This window comes from Scyliorhinus canicula, chromosome 18 (assembly GCF_902713615.1).
Source record: "Scyliorhinus canicula chromosome 18, sScyCan1.1, whole genome shotgun sequence".
NCBI lineage: Eukaryota > Metazoa > Chordata > Chondrichthyes > Carcharhiniformes > Scyliorhinidae > Scyliorhinus > Scyliorhinus canicula.
Genome location: NC_052163.1, coordinates 85,066,282 through 85,085,507, shown reverse-complemented (window position 1 = coordinate 85,085,507; position 19,226 = coordinate 85,066,282). Strand labels below are relative to the sequence as shown.

Here is a 19,226-nt window from a genome sequence, read left to right as displayed (position 1 = left end):
CGGACATCCAGACACGAGGAGGATGTAGAAACTCCACACGGACAGTGACCCGGGGCAGGGGTCAAACCCGGGTCCTCGGCATCGTGAGGCAGCAATGCTAACCACTGCGAACCGTGCCGCCCGCTATGGTGTCAATGTTGATGTCAACCTTTAAGAATTCTGAAAATTCTCTGGTGTTTGTGTAAAGGTGCTCCTCTCCCTCTCTGCCACAATTTTCTCAGTTGGCTGGAGTGCTCCCTTGGCGCTCCATGCTTTCAACTTTTATAATTCTGCAGTTTTCAGTTTTGGTGGTATTCTGCATTTTGGGCTATGAACCTTCACCTAGATTTTTCAATTGGAATAACAATATCAACTCCTGGTGCTGTGCTGGTAGAAAAGTCTCTGTAGTTTACAACTCACTCATGATACATTGGTGAATCATACTGACACAGACCCGAGTACATTTTCAGCTGAGGCTGATCATCAAATCCAGTACAACACCGAGGGAGTGCTGCACTGTTGGTAAACTGAAGCTTGATTTTCGTAGAGTCAGGGAGGCTCTTCGACCTTTTAAAATGGTTGATGGAATCATGACCCCATTTCTTTTTTTTGAAAATGACCCCATTTCTGACATCCAAATTTTGCCAGTGCGGGAAGTGGGTGAGGCATGATTCACACAGGCAGGAAAACCAAATGGGAAAACAAGAACATTTTGCCGAGATCCCATTACAGCTGTTCCAGGGGTCTTATTTTGTAATGTGAAGGTCATAAATTTATGGAGTAGATATAAATGCTTTGTAAGGGAGGCCCCTTCGGGGAGTTCATTACGGGTCCTCCCCTTTCCTTTGCTGGGGGGCATTTCCGTGTCTTTGAGGGTTCCCTGTGTCCGTGTGTGTGTGGTGGGGGAGGGGGGGGGGGGGGGGGGGGGGGGGGGGGATTGAGTCCTTTTTTTTATTGGCGATCAGGACACCCTTTAAAACCTTCACCTCAACCTCAGGATTCCTGGCGTAGCCAGATTTTTCCAGCACCATCCCACCAACCTCACGCTGTTAGCCACACATGCTGCACAATCTGGTGGGTAAAGCCAGCTGCGTGGTCGGCCAGCTGCAATGCTGCTTTTCCCGCCTCAGCCAGCATCTTGTGCAAAAACAAAAGAGAAAATTCCAACCTTTGAATGGGTTTCTTTTTAGCAATTTAGCGCGGCCAATTCACCTACACTGCACATGAAATGAAAATCACTTATTGTCACAAGTAGGCTTCAAATGAAGTTACTGTGAAAAGCCCCTAGTCGCCACATTCCGGCGCCTGTTCGGGGAGGCTGTTACGGGAATTGAACCGTGCTGCTGGCCTGCCTTGGTCTGCTTTCAAAGCCAGCGATTTAGCCCTGTGCTAAACAGCTGCACATCTTTGGGTACTGGGTGTGAAACCCACTCAGACACGAGAAGAATGTGCAAACTCCTCATGGACACTGACCCGGGGCCGGGATCGAAGCCGGGTCCTCAGCGTCGTGAGTAAGCAGTCTTTGATTGGGGGTTTTTCCCACTATCAAGTGTGAATAAGTGATTGGGGGTTGGCGGTGGGGGGGGAGGGAATGATAGCCAGAAGGAAAGCACGGGAAACGACAACAAACTGGCAAATACAGTAACAGAGAGCAAGGAAAATACGGGTGAAAGACAGGACGAACGGCCGAAGCGGAGGTGAACGCGCAATGACAACGGCAGTGAAAACCATCCGGGAGAAGCAAGTGACAACACCAACACCAGATCCATCCGCGTATTGCCCTCTCTGTAATGGGCATAACTACTGTAATTGTTTCTCCGGCACCCAAATGTATATGCACCTCCCATTCCACCCACCCCCCCCCCCCCCCCCCTCGACAAACAGGTGCCTACTTATTTGTGAAACATAATATTACTAACTGTACAGAGTTGCTGTTTTTGAGCTAGTGGCACAATATCCTACCAGTTTTTTTTCTCTTCTATATATATATATATATTTTAATTTGTGTACATAACTGTAAATATACAATGTTCAAAAACCCAATAAAAAACATTTATGGGCAGCACGGTGGCCTAGTGGTTAGCGCAACCGCCTCACGGCGCTGAGGTCCCAGGTTCGATCCCGGCTCTGGGTCACTGTCCGTGTGGAGTTTGCACATTCTCCCCGTGTCTGCGTGGGTTTCGCCCCCACAACCCAAAAATGTGCAGAGTAGGTGGATTGGCCACGCTAAATTGCCCCTTAATTGGAAAAAATAATTGGGTAATCTAAATTTATTAAAAAAAACATTTATAAAAAAGTGTAAATGAGTGAGAGGTGTACTAGGTTGTTATAGGTTTTTTTCATCATTACATGGCTCCTGAGGATTGCTAATGCTGGGCGAGTGCCTTTGGAGATGGAATGGGGGTACGAGGGGCATGGGGGTGTCTGGGTTGGTGAGGGGGCATGAGTTGGCATGGATGTGGCATGAGGAAGAGAGGGCTTGGAAGTGGGTGGTGTAGCCACCTGGGTTGGCCACTTTCCGACTTTAAAATGGAGATTTGCTAAGAATGCAGGAAAATTCAGCCAAGGACAGAAAAACAAGCAGGTGCAAATTCTCCTGTATATTAGAACTTGCAGAACCCAGACAGCACTGAAACTGACGGCCATCTACATATTGATGAGCGATCCACGGGAACAATTGAAACAGTTAAGATAATCGAGGCCAAGCCAGACTTCTCGGCGCCAGCAGGAGCCAAGACAAAGGAAGGCCAACGGACACTTAGGAACCACCCAGCGATCAGGGAACAACTCCAGTATTGGAGAAATTGATCCAAGTGATCAGAACTCAGTCCAATCACTTGGAACCAGGTACGGGGTCCGCCCAAAAGGGCGCAAAACCCCTGGGGACTATAAAATAGAGTCCCCAAGTTCAATTTGTTCTTCTTGGCAGCTCTCAAAGAACTCAACCGTGACTCTCAACTCGGAGAGACTTGCCTAGCAGCTGCACCAACCAAGTAAGTCTCCAGTCAATGCACGCTACGAGATAGGCACTCCTAACCCTTAGTCCATACCAGCTGGAAGCCTGCAGACTCAGGATCGAATGAGAGGCCAATTGTTCCCCTGACCTAGTGGGTCCATTTTCCAAAGCTAAGTATTGGCCTGTTAGTGTTAGAAATAGCCTAGTGAATAGTATTTTATGCATGAGTAGCGATTGACTGTGTATATAATAAATGTGTTTTGATTTGAACCTTACTAACTGGTGTATTGAGTTATTGATCAGCACTTGAACTTGAACCTCGTGATGGTATCATAAAGATACCTGGCGACTCTAGAGCAAGGTGATTAAACAGAGCAAATTAAGTGTAAAGCACACTTAGCAACATTTAGCAACAGTGGGGGGTGAGCTTGTATGAGGGGTGAGGACTAGAGGGCCTAACAGTTTCTAAAACAACTGGGACAAGGTCCCAGGGAAATGATTCACCCACTCCCATGGCTGCCTACGATTTGCTTCCAGGGTTGGCAAGCTGACTCTATCCCATACCTATCACCTTGGAGCAAAAGCTGGGTCCAAGGAGCGTGGGGTGAGATAGAGTGGGCCTCCAATGGGACACTTTAAACGGAGACAGGTCTGTCGATTGGGTAGCATTAATCCAGCCCCATGCTGGCCTTCTCGGGAGGCTCTTAGAGATCACAACACATTCTTTTGAAGAGAGCAGCAGGGTGCTCTCTTTCCATTGGCCTGTCCAATATTTATCAATGTACCCCTTATCCAATATCAGGATCACAGATTATCTGACCATTTATCATATTAATCTTTGTGACAACTTGATGTGCAAAAAAATGGCCACCACATTTCCTGCATTACAAAAAAGACTGCGCTTTAAAAGTGCTTTATTGGGATTTCCAGTTGCGGCTATGCGGAGCTAAGCTGCACGTTCGGCAGTTCCCGCTTTAAAAGGACTTGTGGGCTCTTTTAAGGGCCCCAAACGGCGCTGATTCAACGATTCCCGGTGGATAAAGGGGTCTGGAGCAAAACCCCCTGGGATTTATGGTTCGGACTCGGAGTGGGGCAAGGAGAAAAACGGCAGCAGCTCCCCTGGAAAAGCTGGGGAAGGTGGACAAAATGGCGGCCAGTGGAGCCCCTGAGGAGTGGAGGCAGTGGGCTGAGGAGCAGCAGGCGGCCCTTCTGCGCTATTTCACGGAGCTGAAAGGGGAGTTCTTGGAATCCCTGAAGGTGACGACGAGTAAGCTGCTGGAGACCCAGACAACCCAGGGTGCAGCGATACTTGAGTTGCAGCAGCAGGCCTCTGAGCGCGAGGAGGAGGTTTCGGCCCTCGTGGGGAAGGTGGAGATACACGAGGCACTTCATAAAAAGTGGTAAGATCGGTTCGAGGAGATGGAGCTTCGGTCACGGAGGAAGAACCTGCGGATCCTGGGCCTCGAGGAGGGGCTGGAGGGGTCGGACCTGCCGGCTTATGTGGCCGTGATGTTGAACTCGCTGGTGGGGGCAGGATCCTTCCATCTGCACCTGGAGCTGGAGGAGGCCCATAGAGTGCTGGCCAGGCGGCCTAAGGTGAATGAACCCCCGCGGGCGGTGCTGGTGCGGTTCCATCGGTTCAGTGACCGGGAGTGTGTTCTCCGATGGGCCAAGAAGGTGAGGAGTAGTAAGTTGGAGAATTCGGTAGTGCGTATCTACCAGGACTGGAGTGCGGAGGTGGCCAAGCGGAGAGCTGGGTTTAACCGGACGAAGGCGGTGCTCCATGGAAAGCAGGTGAAGTTCGGCATGTGGCTGCCTGCGCGCCTGTGGGCCACCTACAAGGATCGGCATCACTACTTTGAGTCCCCGGAGGAAGCGTGGGCCTTTTTGCAGGCTGAAAAGCTGGACTCAAACTAGAGATTGGGGGCTGTGGGAGTTTTTCTATTCTATTCATGTATCATTGTTTATGCTGTAGCGGGTTATTCTGTTTGCTTTTGTTTTTTCTCTCGCTTTCGGACGATGTGGGTTATGGTTCTGTGTTCTAAGGGGGGTACTGGGGTTTGTGGTTGATCTGTGTCTTTGTTTGTACGGAGTTGGTGGTTGGGTTGGGACTGTGGTTTGGGAGCTGCATTGGTGGGGTGGGGCAGTGTGAAAGCGCGGGCTTTTCTCTGGTTTCCCACGCTGCGGGACGAGGGGGTGGAGCTGGTGGCGAGGGGCGTGGTTATTAGACCGGGTTTCCCGCGCTGAAGCGGTGCCCAGGAGCTGATGCAGGGGAGGAGGGGGGACCTCATATCGGGAGGGGTCGGAGTTAGAGCGGGAGCTGCCGGGGTCAGCAGAAGTCAGCTGGCTCACGGGAGTACAGTGGAGGGAGAGTCGCGGCTAGGAGGGGTCCTAGCCTGGCGGGGGGGATACCGGGTTGCTGCTGGATTGGCCAGGGAGGAGCTCGGGGGGGGTCGGGGCGAGGTTCTATCGCCGTGGGAAACGGGCCGAATGGGTGATGGCCAGGGGCGAGCAGTCGATGGGTTATGGCTAGTCGGCGGGGGCGGGGTGCCCCCTGATCCTGCGGACCTGCTGGGGCCCCTGTTGGTCAGGACCTTTAACGAGGCATGTGAGGGGGGTGTTCTGCCCACGACGATGTCTCGGGCACTAATCTCCCTGATCCTGAAGCGTGATAAGGACCCCTTGCAGTACGGTTCATACAGGCCGATTTCACTGCTGAATGTAGACGCCAAGTTGCTGGCGAAGATCTTGACCACTAGAGTAGAGGACTGTGTGCCGGGGATGATACATGAAGATCAGACGGGTTTTGTGAAGGGGAGGCAGCTGAACACTAACGTGCGAAGGCTGCTAAATGTGATAATGATGCCGGCAGCAGAAGGAGAGGCGGAGATTGTTGTGGCATTGGATGCGGAGAAGGCCTTTGACAGGGTTGAGTGGGGGTACTTGTGGGAGGTGTTGGAGAGGTTTGGGTTTGGGTGGGGTTTATTAAATGGGTGAGGTTGCTGTACGAGGCCCCGATGGCGAGTGTAGCGACAAATGAGAGGAGGTCCGAGTACTTCAGGCTCCACCGTGGGACGAGGCAGGGGTGCCCCCTGACCCCTTGCTTTTTGCGCTGTCAGTAGAGTCTCTTGCCATGGCTCTCAGGGAGTCGAGGAGGTGGAGGGGTTTGGTGTGAAGTGGGGGGAGCGCCGAGTGTCGCTGTATGCGGACGACTTGCTGTTGTATGTAGCAGACCCGATAGGGGGAATGCCGGAGGTGATGGAGATTCTTGCTGAGTTCGGGAGTTTCTCGGGATATAAATTGAACCTGGGCAAGAGTGAGCTGTTTGTCGTACACCCGGGAGATCAGGAGGAGGGGATTGATAGGCTCCCGCTAAAGAGGGCAGTAAGGAGTTTTAGGTACCTAGGGTTCAGGTGGCTAGGAGCTGGGGGACTCTGCACAAGCTCAATTTTACTAGGTTGGTGGGGCAGATGGAGGAGGAATTTAAAAGGTGGGACATGCTGCCATTGTCGTTGGCGGGTAAAGTACAGTCCGTTAAAATGACGGTGCTCCCGAGGTTTTTGTTTCAGTGCCTCCCCATTTTCATTCCGAGGGCCTTTTTTAGGAGGGTGAACAGCAGCATTCTGAGATTTGTTTGGGCGCATGGGACTCCGAGGGTAAGGAGGGTTTTTTTGGAGCGGGGCAGGGATAGAGGGGGGCTGGCGCTGCCCAGCCTCTCTGGGTACTATTGGGTGGCTAATGTCTCGATGGTACGCAAGTGGGTAATGGAGGGGGAGGGGGCAGCATGGAAAAGGATGGAGATGGCGTCCTGCGGAGGCACGAGCCTGAAGGCACTGGTAACGGCTCCGTTGCCGCTCCCTCCAACGAGGTACACCACGAGCCCGGTGCTGGCAGCCACCCTCAAAATTTGGGGGCAGTGGAGGCAACACAGGGGGGGAGTGGGGGGCTCGGTGGAGGCCCCGCTGCGGGGGAACCACCGGTTTGTCCCAGGGGACATGGATGGCAGGTTCCTGGCGTGGCACAGGGCGGGCATTAGGAAGTTGAGAGACCTGTTTATTGACGGGAGGTTCGCAAGCCTTGGTGAACTGGAGGAGAAGTTTGAGCTCCCCCCGGGGAATATGTTCAGGTACCTTCAGGTCAAGGCGTTTGCTAGGCGACAGGTGGAGGGGTTCCCTTTGCTGCCCCCACGGGGGGTAAGGGATAGGGTGCTTTCGGGGGTGTGGGTCGGGGATGGGAAGGTGTCTGACATTACCAGGTAATGCAGGAGGTGGGGGAGGCATCGGTAGAGGAGCTGAAGGCTAAGTGGGAGGTGGAGCTGGGGGAGCAGATTGAGGAGGGGACATGGGCGGATGCCCTGGAGGGGAATGGGACAACTCATCGCCGCCGACTCATCGCTGCCGACTCATCGCCAGCCCAACTCATTGCCAACCCAACTCATCGCCAGCCCAACTAAAAATTGAAATTCATGGTGTGCTCAATAAAAATTAATGGAGGTGAAAAGACTTATTTTATGTTATGAGAAATACCGCGTAAATATTCAATAGGAATCCTTTCATTAAAATTTTGGACTATCCTAAGAGTGCGATTATCAGTATCTAGGTATCTTTTTAATTTTGCTGGTGGTGCACTGCCAGCTATAAGCAATTCCAAATAACAGTCTCGTCCTTTTTGAACTTTTCTGAGTGCATTAATGAATTTCCATATTGTAGGATGTTCCATCCCTAATTCTATTTGTAGTCTTCTGTTTGCTGCTTCTGCGTGGTTGTTGGTTCTGTCTTCATGATTTAAAGTTCGAACATACAAATTCCACATTCCCATTGGGAAGAGTGGGGCACGTCTGCTATTTCCGCGTCTGTTTAACCGACCTATATAATTGTTTTCGAGCCAATTCAGGATTGGCAAATGCTCTGTAGATAATTCGTCAACTAAGGCATCAATATAGGAATCTATATGTTCGACAGGGACAAATGCAAGGGATTGCTAACTGATGAAGGTCAATTGGGTCTGGCGGAGGGACGCTAATTTGATTCCGTTTCCGTCGAATTGTTTTCTTCAGAGCAGACGCACACGGTAGTGATCCTTGTTCCGCTTGGGAAACATTCGCCAAAACTTCATTAATCAATACACTTGGGTGTGAGTCATGGGTGTGAGTATTTATGAATTTCACTACGTTTCCAAATCTTGTGTGAATTCTTGCTTTGCATCTGCTGAGCTGTTCACATCGCCAAAACATCACATCGCCTTCGGTTTTACTGAATTTATCAAAAATGAACAAATATCCATTATGAGAAAACTTCTCTTTGCCTCGCTGACTTAAAATTTGCTCCATTGTAAAGGGTTTAAAATTGGAAGAATTAAAATTGAAGTTCCTGTCCTGAAGGTCATTTGTGGATCTAGTTCGGTTATTACTTGTTATGTGGAGGAGCAGATTTATTTGTTGACAAATAGGTGTGTTGGTAATTGAGTAACTTGTGGATCTAGTTAGTCAGTAATTACTTGTTATGTTTTTGTTTTTATTATTATTGTGGGTTGGCGATGAGTTGGGCTGGCGATGAGTTGGGCTGGCGATGAGTTGGGCTGGCGATGAGTTGGGCTGGCGCTGAGTCGGCCGCGATGAGTCGGCCGCGATGAGTCGGCCGCGATGAGTTGTCCTAGACCCGCCCTGGAGAGGGTGAACTCCTCCTCTTCATGTGCGAGGCTTAGTCTCATCGAGTTCAAGGTGCTGCACCGGGCCCACATGTCCGGATCTAGGATGAGTAGGTTCTTTGGGGGCGAAGACAGGTGCGTCAGGTGTTCGGGGAGTCCAGCGAACCATGCCCATATGTTCTGGGCATGCCCGGCACTGGAGGAGTTCTGGAAGGGGGTGGCGGGGACGGTGTCGAGGGTGGTGGGATCCAGAGTCAAGCCGGGTTGGGGACTCGCGATATTTGGGGTTGGGGTGGAGCTGGGAGTACAGAAGGCAAAAGAGGCCGATGTCTTGGCCTTTGCGTCCCTAGTAGCCCGGCGGAGGATCTTGCTGCAGTGGAAAGATGCGAGACCTCCGAGTGTGGAGACCTGGATTAATGACATGGCGGGATTCATTAAGTTGGAGAGGGTTAAGTTCGCCCTGAGGGGGTCGGTACAAGGGTTCTTTAGGAGGTGGCAGCCTTTCCTCGACTTTCTGGCTCAACGATAAGGTACTAGGTCAGCAGCTGCAACCCGGGGGGGGGGGGTTTAGGGGGATAGTGTTTAAGTTAATTTGCTTATTGTTAATTTATTCTGTTGTTTATTGGGGTTGGGCGGGGTGGGGGGGGTTTGTTATATGCGTTGTTACGGGTGCCGGGGGGTGTTTATTATTATTATTGTTAGTGTTATTATTGTTTTGTTGATATATATTTTTCAAAAAATTCCAATAAAAATTATTTTTGAAAGTGCTTTATTGGCTGTAAAGTGCTTTGGGGTGTTCTGAGATCATGAACGGTGCCAAATAAATGTAACCCTAATGTAAGTCTTATATTCTATTGCTAACGCTTGCCTTAAGTGCACCCACCTTTCTCTCCACAGATAACGATGCTGGAGGATTGGAACAGACCATGGAACTCGGGCCCCATGTCTTCCAGTTCAGCCACAAACTGGAGGATGCCCTCCCATCTAGTTTTAGTGGCAGTCATGGGAAAATCGATTATTATGTGCGGGCATTTTGCACGGCCAAGGAAGGAACCCTAGCACAGGTGGAGAAGGTCTTGAAAGTACAGGAAACGTTCAATCTTAATCTTGACCCCAGTAACAAGGTACCTACTCATTGTGAAGGATGCTAGAATTGGTGAACAGTATGTGGTGCAAACTATTAGTAGTGCAGCTGACAATGCACACCTGTATCCAGATTTGTTCAAGGCAATTTGCATTGAACTAATTTGCTTGAGTTTTTTGATGAGGTAAGAGAGAGGATTGATGAGGGTAATGTTGTCGATGTGGTGTACATGGATTTCCAAATGACATTTCACCAAGTCTGCCACAACCCACTTTTGAGCAAAGTTGGAATGAAAGAGACAATAACAACTTGGGATACAAAATTTGCTTGGAGGCTCAGTGAACAGTTATCTTACGAACTGGAAGATTTATAGGGAAGTTACCCAGGGTACGACTGTGTTCGGAAAACGTTAGGACCTTTATTTTGACTGGTATACATTAATTACCTCGACCTTGGGGCACAGGGCAAAATTTGGGAATGACCCAAAACTTAAGTTTTGTGAACTGAGGAGCATAGTGTAGAACCTCAAAAGGACAGAAATTGGTGGAATGGGCAGGAAGGTGGCAGATTATGTTTAGCCCACAGAAGGGTGAAATGATTTGTTTTGATGAGAAGAATGCATAGAGACAATACAAAATAAAGAGTACAATTTCAAAATCAATGCAGAAACAGAGGGACTTGGGCGTCCATGTCCATAAATCATTGAAAGTGGCAGGGCAGATGGAATTAGTATTTAATAAAGTGTGCAGAATATTGGACTTTATAAAGAGAGGCAGATGGGTGGCACGGTGGTGCAGTGGTTAGCACTGATGCCTCATGGCGCGAGGTTCCAGGTTCGATCCCGACCCTGGGTCACTGTCCATGTGATGTTTGCACATTCACCCCGTGTCTGCTTGGGTCTCACCCCACAACTCAAAAGATGTGCAGAGTAGGTGAATTGGCCATGCTAAATTGTCCCTTAATTGGGAAAACAAAATTGGATACTCTAAATTTAAATAAATAAATAGGGGCATAGAGTGCAAAAGAAATTATAAAGAAATAAAACACTGGTTCAGCCTCAACTAAAGTATTACATCAAGTTCTAAGCACCACACTTTAGGAAGGATGTAAAAGCATTAGAGTGCAGAAAGAGTTCACAAAAATGGTTCCGGGGCTGAGGAACCTCAGTTACTTGGAGAGATTGGAGAAACTGGGGCTGTTCTCATGGAGAAGAGAAATTTGAGAGGACATTTAATAGAGGTGTTCAAATGGACAGAGTAGATGGGGAGAAACTGTTCCCATTGGTGGAAGGATCAGGAACCAGAGGGCACAGACTTACGTTGATTGGCAAAAGAAAAGGCAATGGAAGCATGAGGGGGAACCTTTTTACACAGCGAGTGGTTAGGATCTGGAAACATGTGGCAGAGGCAGGTTCAATCGAGGCATTCAAAAGGGAATTTGGATCATTATCTGAAAAGGAAGCATGTGCAGGGGCGATGGGGAAAAGGTGGGAAAGTGGCACTCAGTGAATTGCTCTGTCAGAGACCAGCACAGATGCAATGAGCTGAATAACCGCCTCCTGTACTGTAGCCCTTCCATGATCTATGTCTCTATGTTTTGCCTCCAATCCACTGAATGGGTTTAGTCTTACTGGGTTAGAATTGTAATGATATGTTAGGAATCAATCTGTACTGAAGAGTCTGCATTTTGTGCACAAGCCTCTAGAATAGGCCTTGAAACCACAATCTGCTGTCATTGAACTAAGACCGACCATCATCATCAATAAAGAGAAAGGAAAGTCTGATGCAGAAGTGTTTAATCTTGCTTAGTTACCTAGAGCATATGCCATAGATAAAAGTAATTTGGCTGCAGGAGTCCATGCTGGCTTTTATGCTCCACGCAAGTATTATCCACTCCTCTTTATCAGACTCTTATCTAAATTGTTGTATCTCCCTAATGGATGCTGGCTGACCTGCTGTATTCCTCCAGCATTTTCCATTTCATATTTGAAACTTTAACTTTCTATTTTTCCAACAGTGTCAGTGATGCAATTTATTCCCTTTATCTCTAGCTCCCTCTGCTGTTCACGGCCGAGAAAGAGATCTCGTACTGGTGCTGGATGGTCCCAGGGATTGCCATGAATGTAACAGTGGGCAAGAGTGGATTCGTCCCTGGAGAAGACATCATCATCACATCTGAAATAGACAACCGAACGGGGAAGTTCATCCGGCTAATCTCTTACTCGATTGGCACTGAGATCAAATATAAGGCATTTGTTCAGGAGGCGTTGTGTGACCATTACAGAGAGTTCATTGAGAAGAGTGAGCTGAAAAAGATGGAGGCAGTGATTGAGGCTCCACCAAGACAGCTCACAAAAATCCTTGGATCCTTACAGCTGCCCAAACCAATGTTTATCAGTGACATGTCAAGGTGTAAAATCATATCAATCACATACGAGCTGCAAGTGACAATTCCCATCCCGGCGCATCATGTCTCAGTGACAGCCTCAGTCCCCATTAAGATTGGAACAACACCAGTGCACATTTCTCTTTAGAACTTGCAATTGAATGGTTTAAATATCCAACTTATATTTAATTCATACTGGAACCCGGACCAGATACATAATACTGTATGTTAAATAGATATGAACGCTGCTAAATCCAAACCAACAAATATGTTTTTATCTTTCTTAGCTGAAAATTTAAATAAAACATTTATTCAACGTCATGTTGTATGATGGATGTGGGTGGCATACATGTGATGAGATACTTCCTAACCACCGTCCAACCTGCCTCATCCCATTCCCCCCCCCCCTCTCAACAGTGTCATCTCCTGGTAGGGACACAAAAAGTAGAGAAAACTCAGAGGGGGAGAAACTTGAATAATTCCTCTTTGATTCTCTCAAGCAATCGAAATAAGACCAACAGATTACTTTTAAAAATTCCTCCGTAGAATGTGAGAGGTCGTTGGCAAGGCTAGCATTTAATGCCTGCCCCTAATTGCCCTCGCGAAGGTGGCCGTGAGCTGCCTTCTTGAACCATTGTGGTCCATCTGGTATAGGTACACCCACAGTGCTGTGAAGGAGAAAGTTACTGGATCATGATCCAACTACACTGAAAGAACATGGGGCAAGTGTTAACTGTAAAGCTACTTACCTTCTATATAATGAGATCTCTGCCCCAGCAGAGGGGCAGCTCAACTCTCAAGCAGAGATTCAGCACCAACAGTACCAACTAACAACACTGTTTGGAAGTCAACATGTTGCAAGCTTTATCAAAGGTAAAAACTTCCATGTTCCTCAGATAACAAAGAAAAACGAGAATTCTGGAATTAAAAAAAATTAATTGATGCGATGTGTACGTCACTGGCTAGACCAACATATATTGCCCATCCCTAATTGCCCTTGAGAAGTGGTGGTGAGCTGCCTTCTTAAACTGCTGCAGTCCATGAGGTGTAGGTACACCCGCAGTGCTGTTATGGAGGAAGTTCCAGGATTTTGACCCTGGAACGGTGATATATTTCCAAGTCAGGATGGCAAGTGACTTGGAGGGGAACTTTCAGGTGGTAGTGTTCTCAGGTATCTGTGCCCTTGTTCTTCTTGATGGCAGTGGTCATTAGTTTGGAAGGTACTATCTAAGGAGCCTTGGTGAGTTCCTGCAGTGCATCTTGTAGCTGGTACACACGGCTGCTACTTTTCGTTGATGGTAGAGGGAGTGAATATTTGCGGAAGGGGTGCCAACCAAGCGGACTACTTTGTCCTGGATGATGTTGAGCTTCTTGAGTGTTGGAGCAGCACTGGGAATCAGACGTAAGATGCAGGAAATGTTTGTGTGAAAGATTCATGTTCTACACATGACCCTTCGTCACCACTGGTCAGCCTCTGAGTTGGCTGATACCTGTGGTGGTAACTGGGGAGCTATTTTGGTCAGGATTTGTGTTGGCCTTGGAGGGAAAAAGTTCAATTTGTACAAAAACATTTTACTGAATAATGATGCTGACAACTACTGACTTAATCCACACATGTAAGATCAGCAAAAGGTATGTTCACAATAGTTAATCTAAGTAAATAGTGGATAAAATGATCAGGATGAATGGGATAAGTAAGGGCCTGCGTAATTGGATGGGTCTTATGCTCCTGATTCTGGCCCTTTTAACTCTTGGGATAGGAAAGAGAATAATCAGCCCCAGATCTTATTCCTGATTACTGCTCAGTTACCCCTATGAGGGCATCGGTTAAGGGCAGGATCTAGGCTCGGCTGTGACCTGTTGCCTGGCCAAATAGCTCACGGAGCCTCAGAGGTTGAATATTTAGTGGTGGTTCTCCTGACTGCTGTGATCTTGACAGACGAGCCACTGAAACCTGGAAGAATGATGTAAATATAATGCTACACAGTGAATCACTGGCCCAGCTCTCTCATTCTGCAGGGGAAACTGAGGGTGACCGTTCTCTGGGGAATGGCTCTGAGGCGGGGGGGGGGGGGGGGGGGGGGGGCAGCAGGGTTCTTATGAAGAAAATAAATACCAAAACAAGAAAAGGAATTGTCCAGCTGTGATGAAGGGGTCACAGCAGAAATGTTTTTAAAATTTATTTCATTTTATGTTTTTATTTTTCCAATTAAGGGACAATTTAGTGCCAATCTTTATCTACCCTGCACATCTTTCAGATGCTCAAATCCCTGCTGTACATTTCCAACATTTTGTCTTTTTATTTCATACCCACTCCTCAGGTTCTGCTAACAAATATAGTTGTAGCAATAGTACAGGTGGTTAAAGAGTTACACAAATTCCTCTCCTCATTGTGTTGGATAATCTGTTTATTTATTTATTTATTAAAAAAATTTGAGTACCCAATTAATTTTTTCCAATTAAGGGGAAATTTAGCGTGTCCAGTCCACCTAGCCTGCACATCTTTGTGTTGTGGAGGCGAAACCTACGCAAACACGGGGAGGATGTGCAAACTCCACACGGACAGTGACCCAGAGCCAGGGTTGCACTGGGACCTCGGTGCCGTGAGACTGCAGTGCTAATCACTGCTCCACCGCTCTACCGTGCTGCCCAATAATCTGTTTATTAATCTCCTGGTCAAATATGTAGGTTTCAACTGCACGGATGAGGGGTCGAAGGCGATTGTCTGGGAGGCTCTAAAGGCAATGGTGAGGGGTGAGGTGATCTCGTTTAAGGCTAGGGTGGACAAAGAGGAGAGGTTGGAGCGTCAGAGGGTAATAGATGAGATGATGGAGGTAGATAGGAGTTATGCAGAAGATGGGGACCCAGCGAAGTTGGAAAAGAGGAAGAAACTACAGGCAAGCTTTGACTGACTATCTACCAGGAAGGCGGTACGCCAATTGAGGCGAGCAGGGGTGCAGTTTACAAGCATGGAGAGAAGGCGGGGCATATGTTGGCGGGTCAGCTCTGGAGGGAGGCGGCAGCAAGGGAAATTGTCCAGGCGTGGGACAGGGCAGGGAAGTTGGTGGTAGCTCAGGTCAGATTAACAAGGTTGTTAAGAAATTCTATGAGAGGTTGCACAGGTCAGAGCCACCTGGGGGCAACCGGGAGATGCAGGAATTTCTATATGTGCTGGAGTAGCCGTGGTTAGGGGAGGAGGACAGGGCTACATTAGAAGGGGCGATAGTGGAGCAGGAGATAAAAGATGCGATTGGGAGGATGCAGTCACGGAAGGTGGCAGGGCTGATGGGTTTCCGGTGGAATATTATAAAAAATTCAAGGATAAGCTGGCACCGTTGATGGTGGGGATGTTTAAGGAGGCGATAGGGAAGGGGGTGTTACCACAAACTTTGGGGGCAGGCATCGATTTCCCTGTTGCTTAAAAGTGATAAGGATCCGACGGAGTGTGGGTCGTATAGGCCCATATCACTTTTAAACGTGGACGCTAAGAAATTGGCGAAGAAGCAGCACGGTGGCCTAGTGGTTAGCACAACCGCCTCACGGCGCTGAGGTCCCAGGTTCGATCCCGGCTCTGGGTCACTGTCCGTGTGGAGTTTGCACATTCTCCCCGTGTCTGCATGGGTTTCGCCCCCACAACCCAAAAATGTGCAGAGTAGGTGGATTGGCCATGCTAAATTGCCCCTTAATTGGAAAAAATAATTGGGTAATCTAAATTTAAAAAAAAAGAAATTGGCGAAGGTTCTGGCAGGTAGGTTGGAGGAGTGCATCCCGAAGGTGATAGTGAAGATCAAATGGGGTTCGTGAGAGGGAGGCAGCTCTTTTCGAACATTAGGAAGGTATTGAACATGGTATGGCACCGGCGGAGGGGAAGGAAACAGAGGTGGTTGTGGCATTGAATGCCGACAAAGCATTTGCCGGGTAGAATGGGGGTACTTGATGACAGTTCTGGAGCAGTTTGGGATTGGACCACGATTTGTGGACTGGGAAAAGCTACTCTATAAGGAGCTGAGTGTGAGTATCCTCACAAATAACATCAGCTCAGAATACTTTTCTCTCCACCGTGGGACGAGGCAGGGATGTCCTATGTCCCCCCTGCAGTTTGCACTCGCGATTGAGCCGTTGGCCATCACGTTAAGACGTTTGGGGGTATGAAAAGGGATAGTTCAGGGGAGGATAGAGCATAGGGTGTTTGTTGTTATAAGTGTCGGAACCGAGTGTGTCAATAGGAGGAATACTGGAGCTGCTTCGGGTGTTTGGGTCTTTCTCGGAGTACAAATTAAATCCAGACAAGAGTGAATATTTTGTGGTGTCTCGACTGGGGATGGGGGCGGGCGGGGGGGGGGGGGGGGGGGGGGGAGGGGTGGTGGCAACCATTCCGTAGGGCAGGGACTCACTTTAGATACCTGGGGGTGCAGGTTGCCCGGGAGTGGGGGGGGAGCTCCGCAGGTACAACATTTCTAGTTTGGTGGGAGGGTAAAAGCTGATCAAGCAAGTTGGGATGGTCTCCCTCTGCCACTGGCGGGTCGGGTACAGGTGGTTAAAATCAACGGGTTGCCGCAATTTCTGTTTATTTCCCAATGCCTGCCGTTTTTCCTGCCAAAGGCATTTTTTAGAAAGATTGAAGGGATGATTGTCTCGTTCATATGGGGAGGGAAAGTGGCCAGAATTAGAAAGCTGCTACTACAGAGAAGAAGGCAGGCAAGGGGTTTGGGTCTTCTGAATCTGATATATTATTACTGGGCGGTGAATGTGGAGAAGGTACGGAGCTGGGTCAGAGGGGTTGATTCCCAGTGGGTCAGAATGGAGGAGAGTTTGTGCAGGGAGCCGGGATTAAAGGCGCTAGCAACAGCGCCGCTCCGACAGCCTTGGGGAAATACTCAGGGAGTTCGTTAGTAATAGCTTTGTTGAGAATTTGGAGGCAGTTTTGCCAGAACTTCAGGTTGGGGGCAGGGTCAAGGGAAATGCCAATTCGGGGGAACCATAGATTTGAGCCAGGGAAGTGGGGTGGAAATTTTCGGAGATGGGAGGAGAATGGAATTAGGACACTATAAGATTTGTTTCTTGGGGGTCGGTTTGCAGGATTGAAGGAACTGGGAGCGAAGTATGGGCTGAAGCAGGGGGAAATATTTAGATACATGCAGGTTCAAGACTTTGCCAGAAAGGAGATACAGAGCTTCCCGGTAGAGCCGGCCTACACGTTGCTGGAGGAGGTGCTGATGACAGGGGGACTGGAGAAGGGGGTAGTGTCGGCGGTTTATTGGACTATTTTGGGAGAGGAGAAGGCACCGCTGGAAGGGATCAAAGCAAAGTGGGAGGAAGAGTTGGGAGAGGGTATGGAGGACGGGTTCTAGTGTGAGGTGCTCCGGAGAGTGAATGCCTCCACCTCGTGCGCGAGGTTGGGGCTGATACAGCTGAAGGTGGTATATTAAATTTGTTCTTGTGATGTGAGCAACACAGGTGAGGAACTATTTATTGCTCATTCCTCATTGCCTTGAGAGCAATGAGTCCACCACATGGTGTGAGATTGGAGTCACATGTAGGCCGCACTGCGTAGGGGTAGCAGGTCCGTGCTCTGAAGGACATAGTGAACCAGAGAGGTTTTTAAAAATACAATCCAGGAGGGTTTTATGTAATAAATGCTAGAATTAATACCTTGCAATGAGTTCCTGTTGTGTGAAGGTCGTAGTTTTTGTGAGTGCCAAAGGGCATTTGGCTGTAAAATCACCCACCAATTCCAAAACAAATGATGGTTGGTATGAAGTAAAGTAAACGAATAGTGTATAAAATATGAATCATGATGGAGAAGGGTGATTGAAACACAGAAAATAGGAGCAGGAGGAGGCCATTCGGCCTTCGAGCCTGCGCCGCCATTCATTGTGACCATGACTGGTCATCCAAGTCAACAGTCTAATCCTGCTTTCCCCCCATATCCTTTGATCCCCTTCGCCCTTAGTACTTTTTCTAACTATTTCTTGAAAATATAGAATTCCACAGGCTCACCACTCTGGGAGAAGAAATTTCTCCTCATCTCTGTCCTAAATGGTCTACCCCGTATCCTCAGACTGTGACTCTTAGTTCTGGACGCAGCCACAATTGGGAACATCTTTCCTGCATCTCCCCTGTCTAAGTCCTGTTAGAATTTTATAGGTTTCTATGAGAACCCCCCTCATTCTTCTGAACTCCAGTAAATACAATCCTAAATGATTCAATCTCTCCTCATATGCCATCCTAAGAATGACTGGCAAACCTTCGCTGCGCTCCCTCTAGAGCAAGGACACCAGTCCTCAGATAAGGAGATCAATCAAGGCGGCAAGGACCCGGGTTTGATCCCGGCCCCAGGTGTGGAGTTTGTACATTCTCCCTCGTTTCCTGCGTGAGTCTCACCCCCACAACCCAATTATTTGCAGTGTAGCTGGATTGGCCACGTTAAATTGCCCTTTAATTGGGAAAATTAAAAAAAAAGGAAAATATTCCGGGTGCGACCTCACCAAGGCCCTGTATAATTGCAACAAGACATCCCTGCTCCTGTATTCAAATCCTCTCGCAATGAAGGCTTGTAAACCATTTGCCTTGACCGCCTTGTTTTAAAAAACATTTTTTTGTATCAGATTTTAACAATTTTTGATAAAGTTTACAAAAAGACCATATATTAACATATCATAGCAGGAATAGCCGCCTCCCCCCCCACACCAATATCATCTAACCACCCCCGTCTCATCCCGCTCAACTATTTAGGTATGTGTCAACCCCAACAGAAAAAAAGAAAAGATGGGAGAGGGAGAGGTCACGGAGGGGTGGGGTACCTAGTCTTTGTCCCTGTTCCCCCCTCCCACCCGCCGCACCCCCCTTGGATGTACAATGGCTCGGCTCATTTGCTGGTTTTATTTATATGTTTCCGTCTGGGGGTGGGTGGTCCCCTCCCCATAAAGGGTTCGTTCGGCCTGTGCTTGTCCCCGTTCTGACCTGGGATCTTTTGACCCTGCCGTCGGGTCCTTCCTCTATGGTCCTGGAACAAGTTGGCCTTGTGGAAGACCTCTTCCGACCCCCATTTGGTTTGCATTCTTACCTTCAATGACTAGTGTACAAGAACACCCAGATATCGTTGCACATTCCCCTCTCTTAATTTATGGCCATTCAGATGATAGTCTGCCTTCTCATTTTTGCAACCAAAGTGGA

At 48.5% G+C, this 19,226-nt stretch overlaps 1 protein-coding gene across 1 annotated transcript in view; it reads left to right on the top strand.

Annotated features, from left to right (window-relative positions):
- LOC119953039 (arrestin domain-containing protein 5-like) overlaps positions 1-12,361 on the top strand; it is a 47,510-nt gene extending 35,149 nt beyond the window's left edge. Inside the window, exons 3-4 of the mRNA XM_038776829.1 lie at positions 9,479-9,705; positions 11,716-12,361. Of these exons, the coding sequence (XP_038632757.1) occupies positions 9,508-9,705; positions 11,716-12,198 (681 nt within the window). The 5' untranslated portion in view covers positions 9,479-9,507 and the 3' untranslated portion in view covers positions 12,199-12,361. The remainder of the gene's footprint in view (positions 1-9,478; positions 9,706-11,715) is intronic.
- The last annotated feature ends 6,865 nt before the right edge of the window (positions 12,362-19,226 follow it).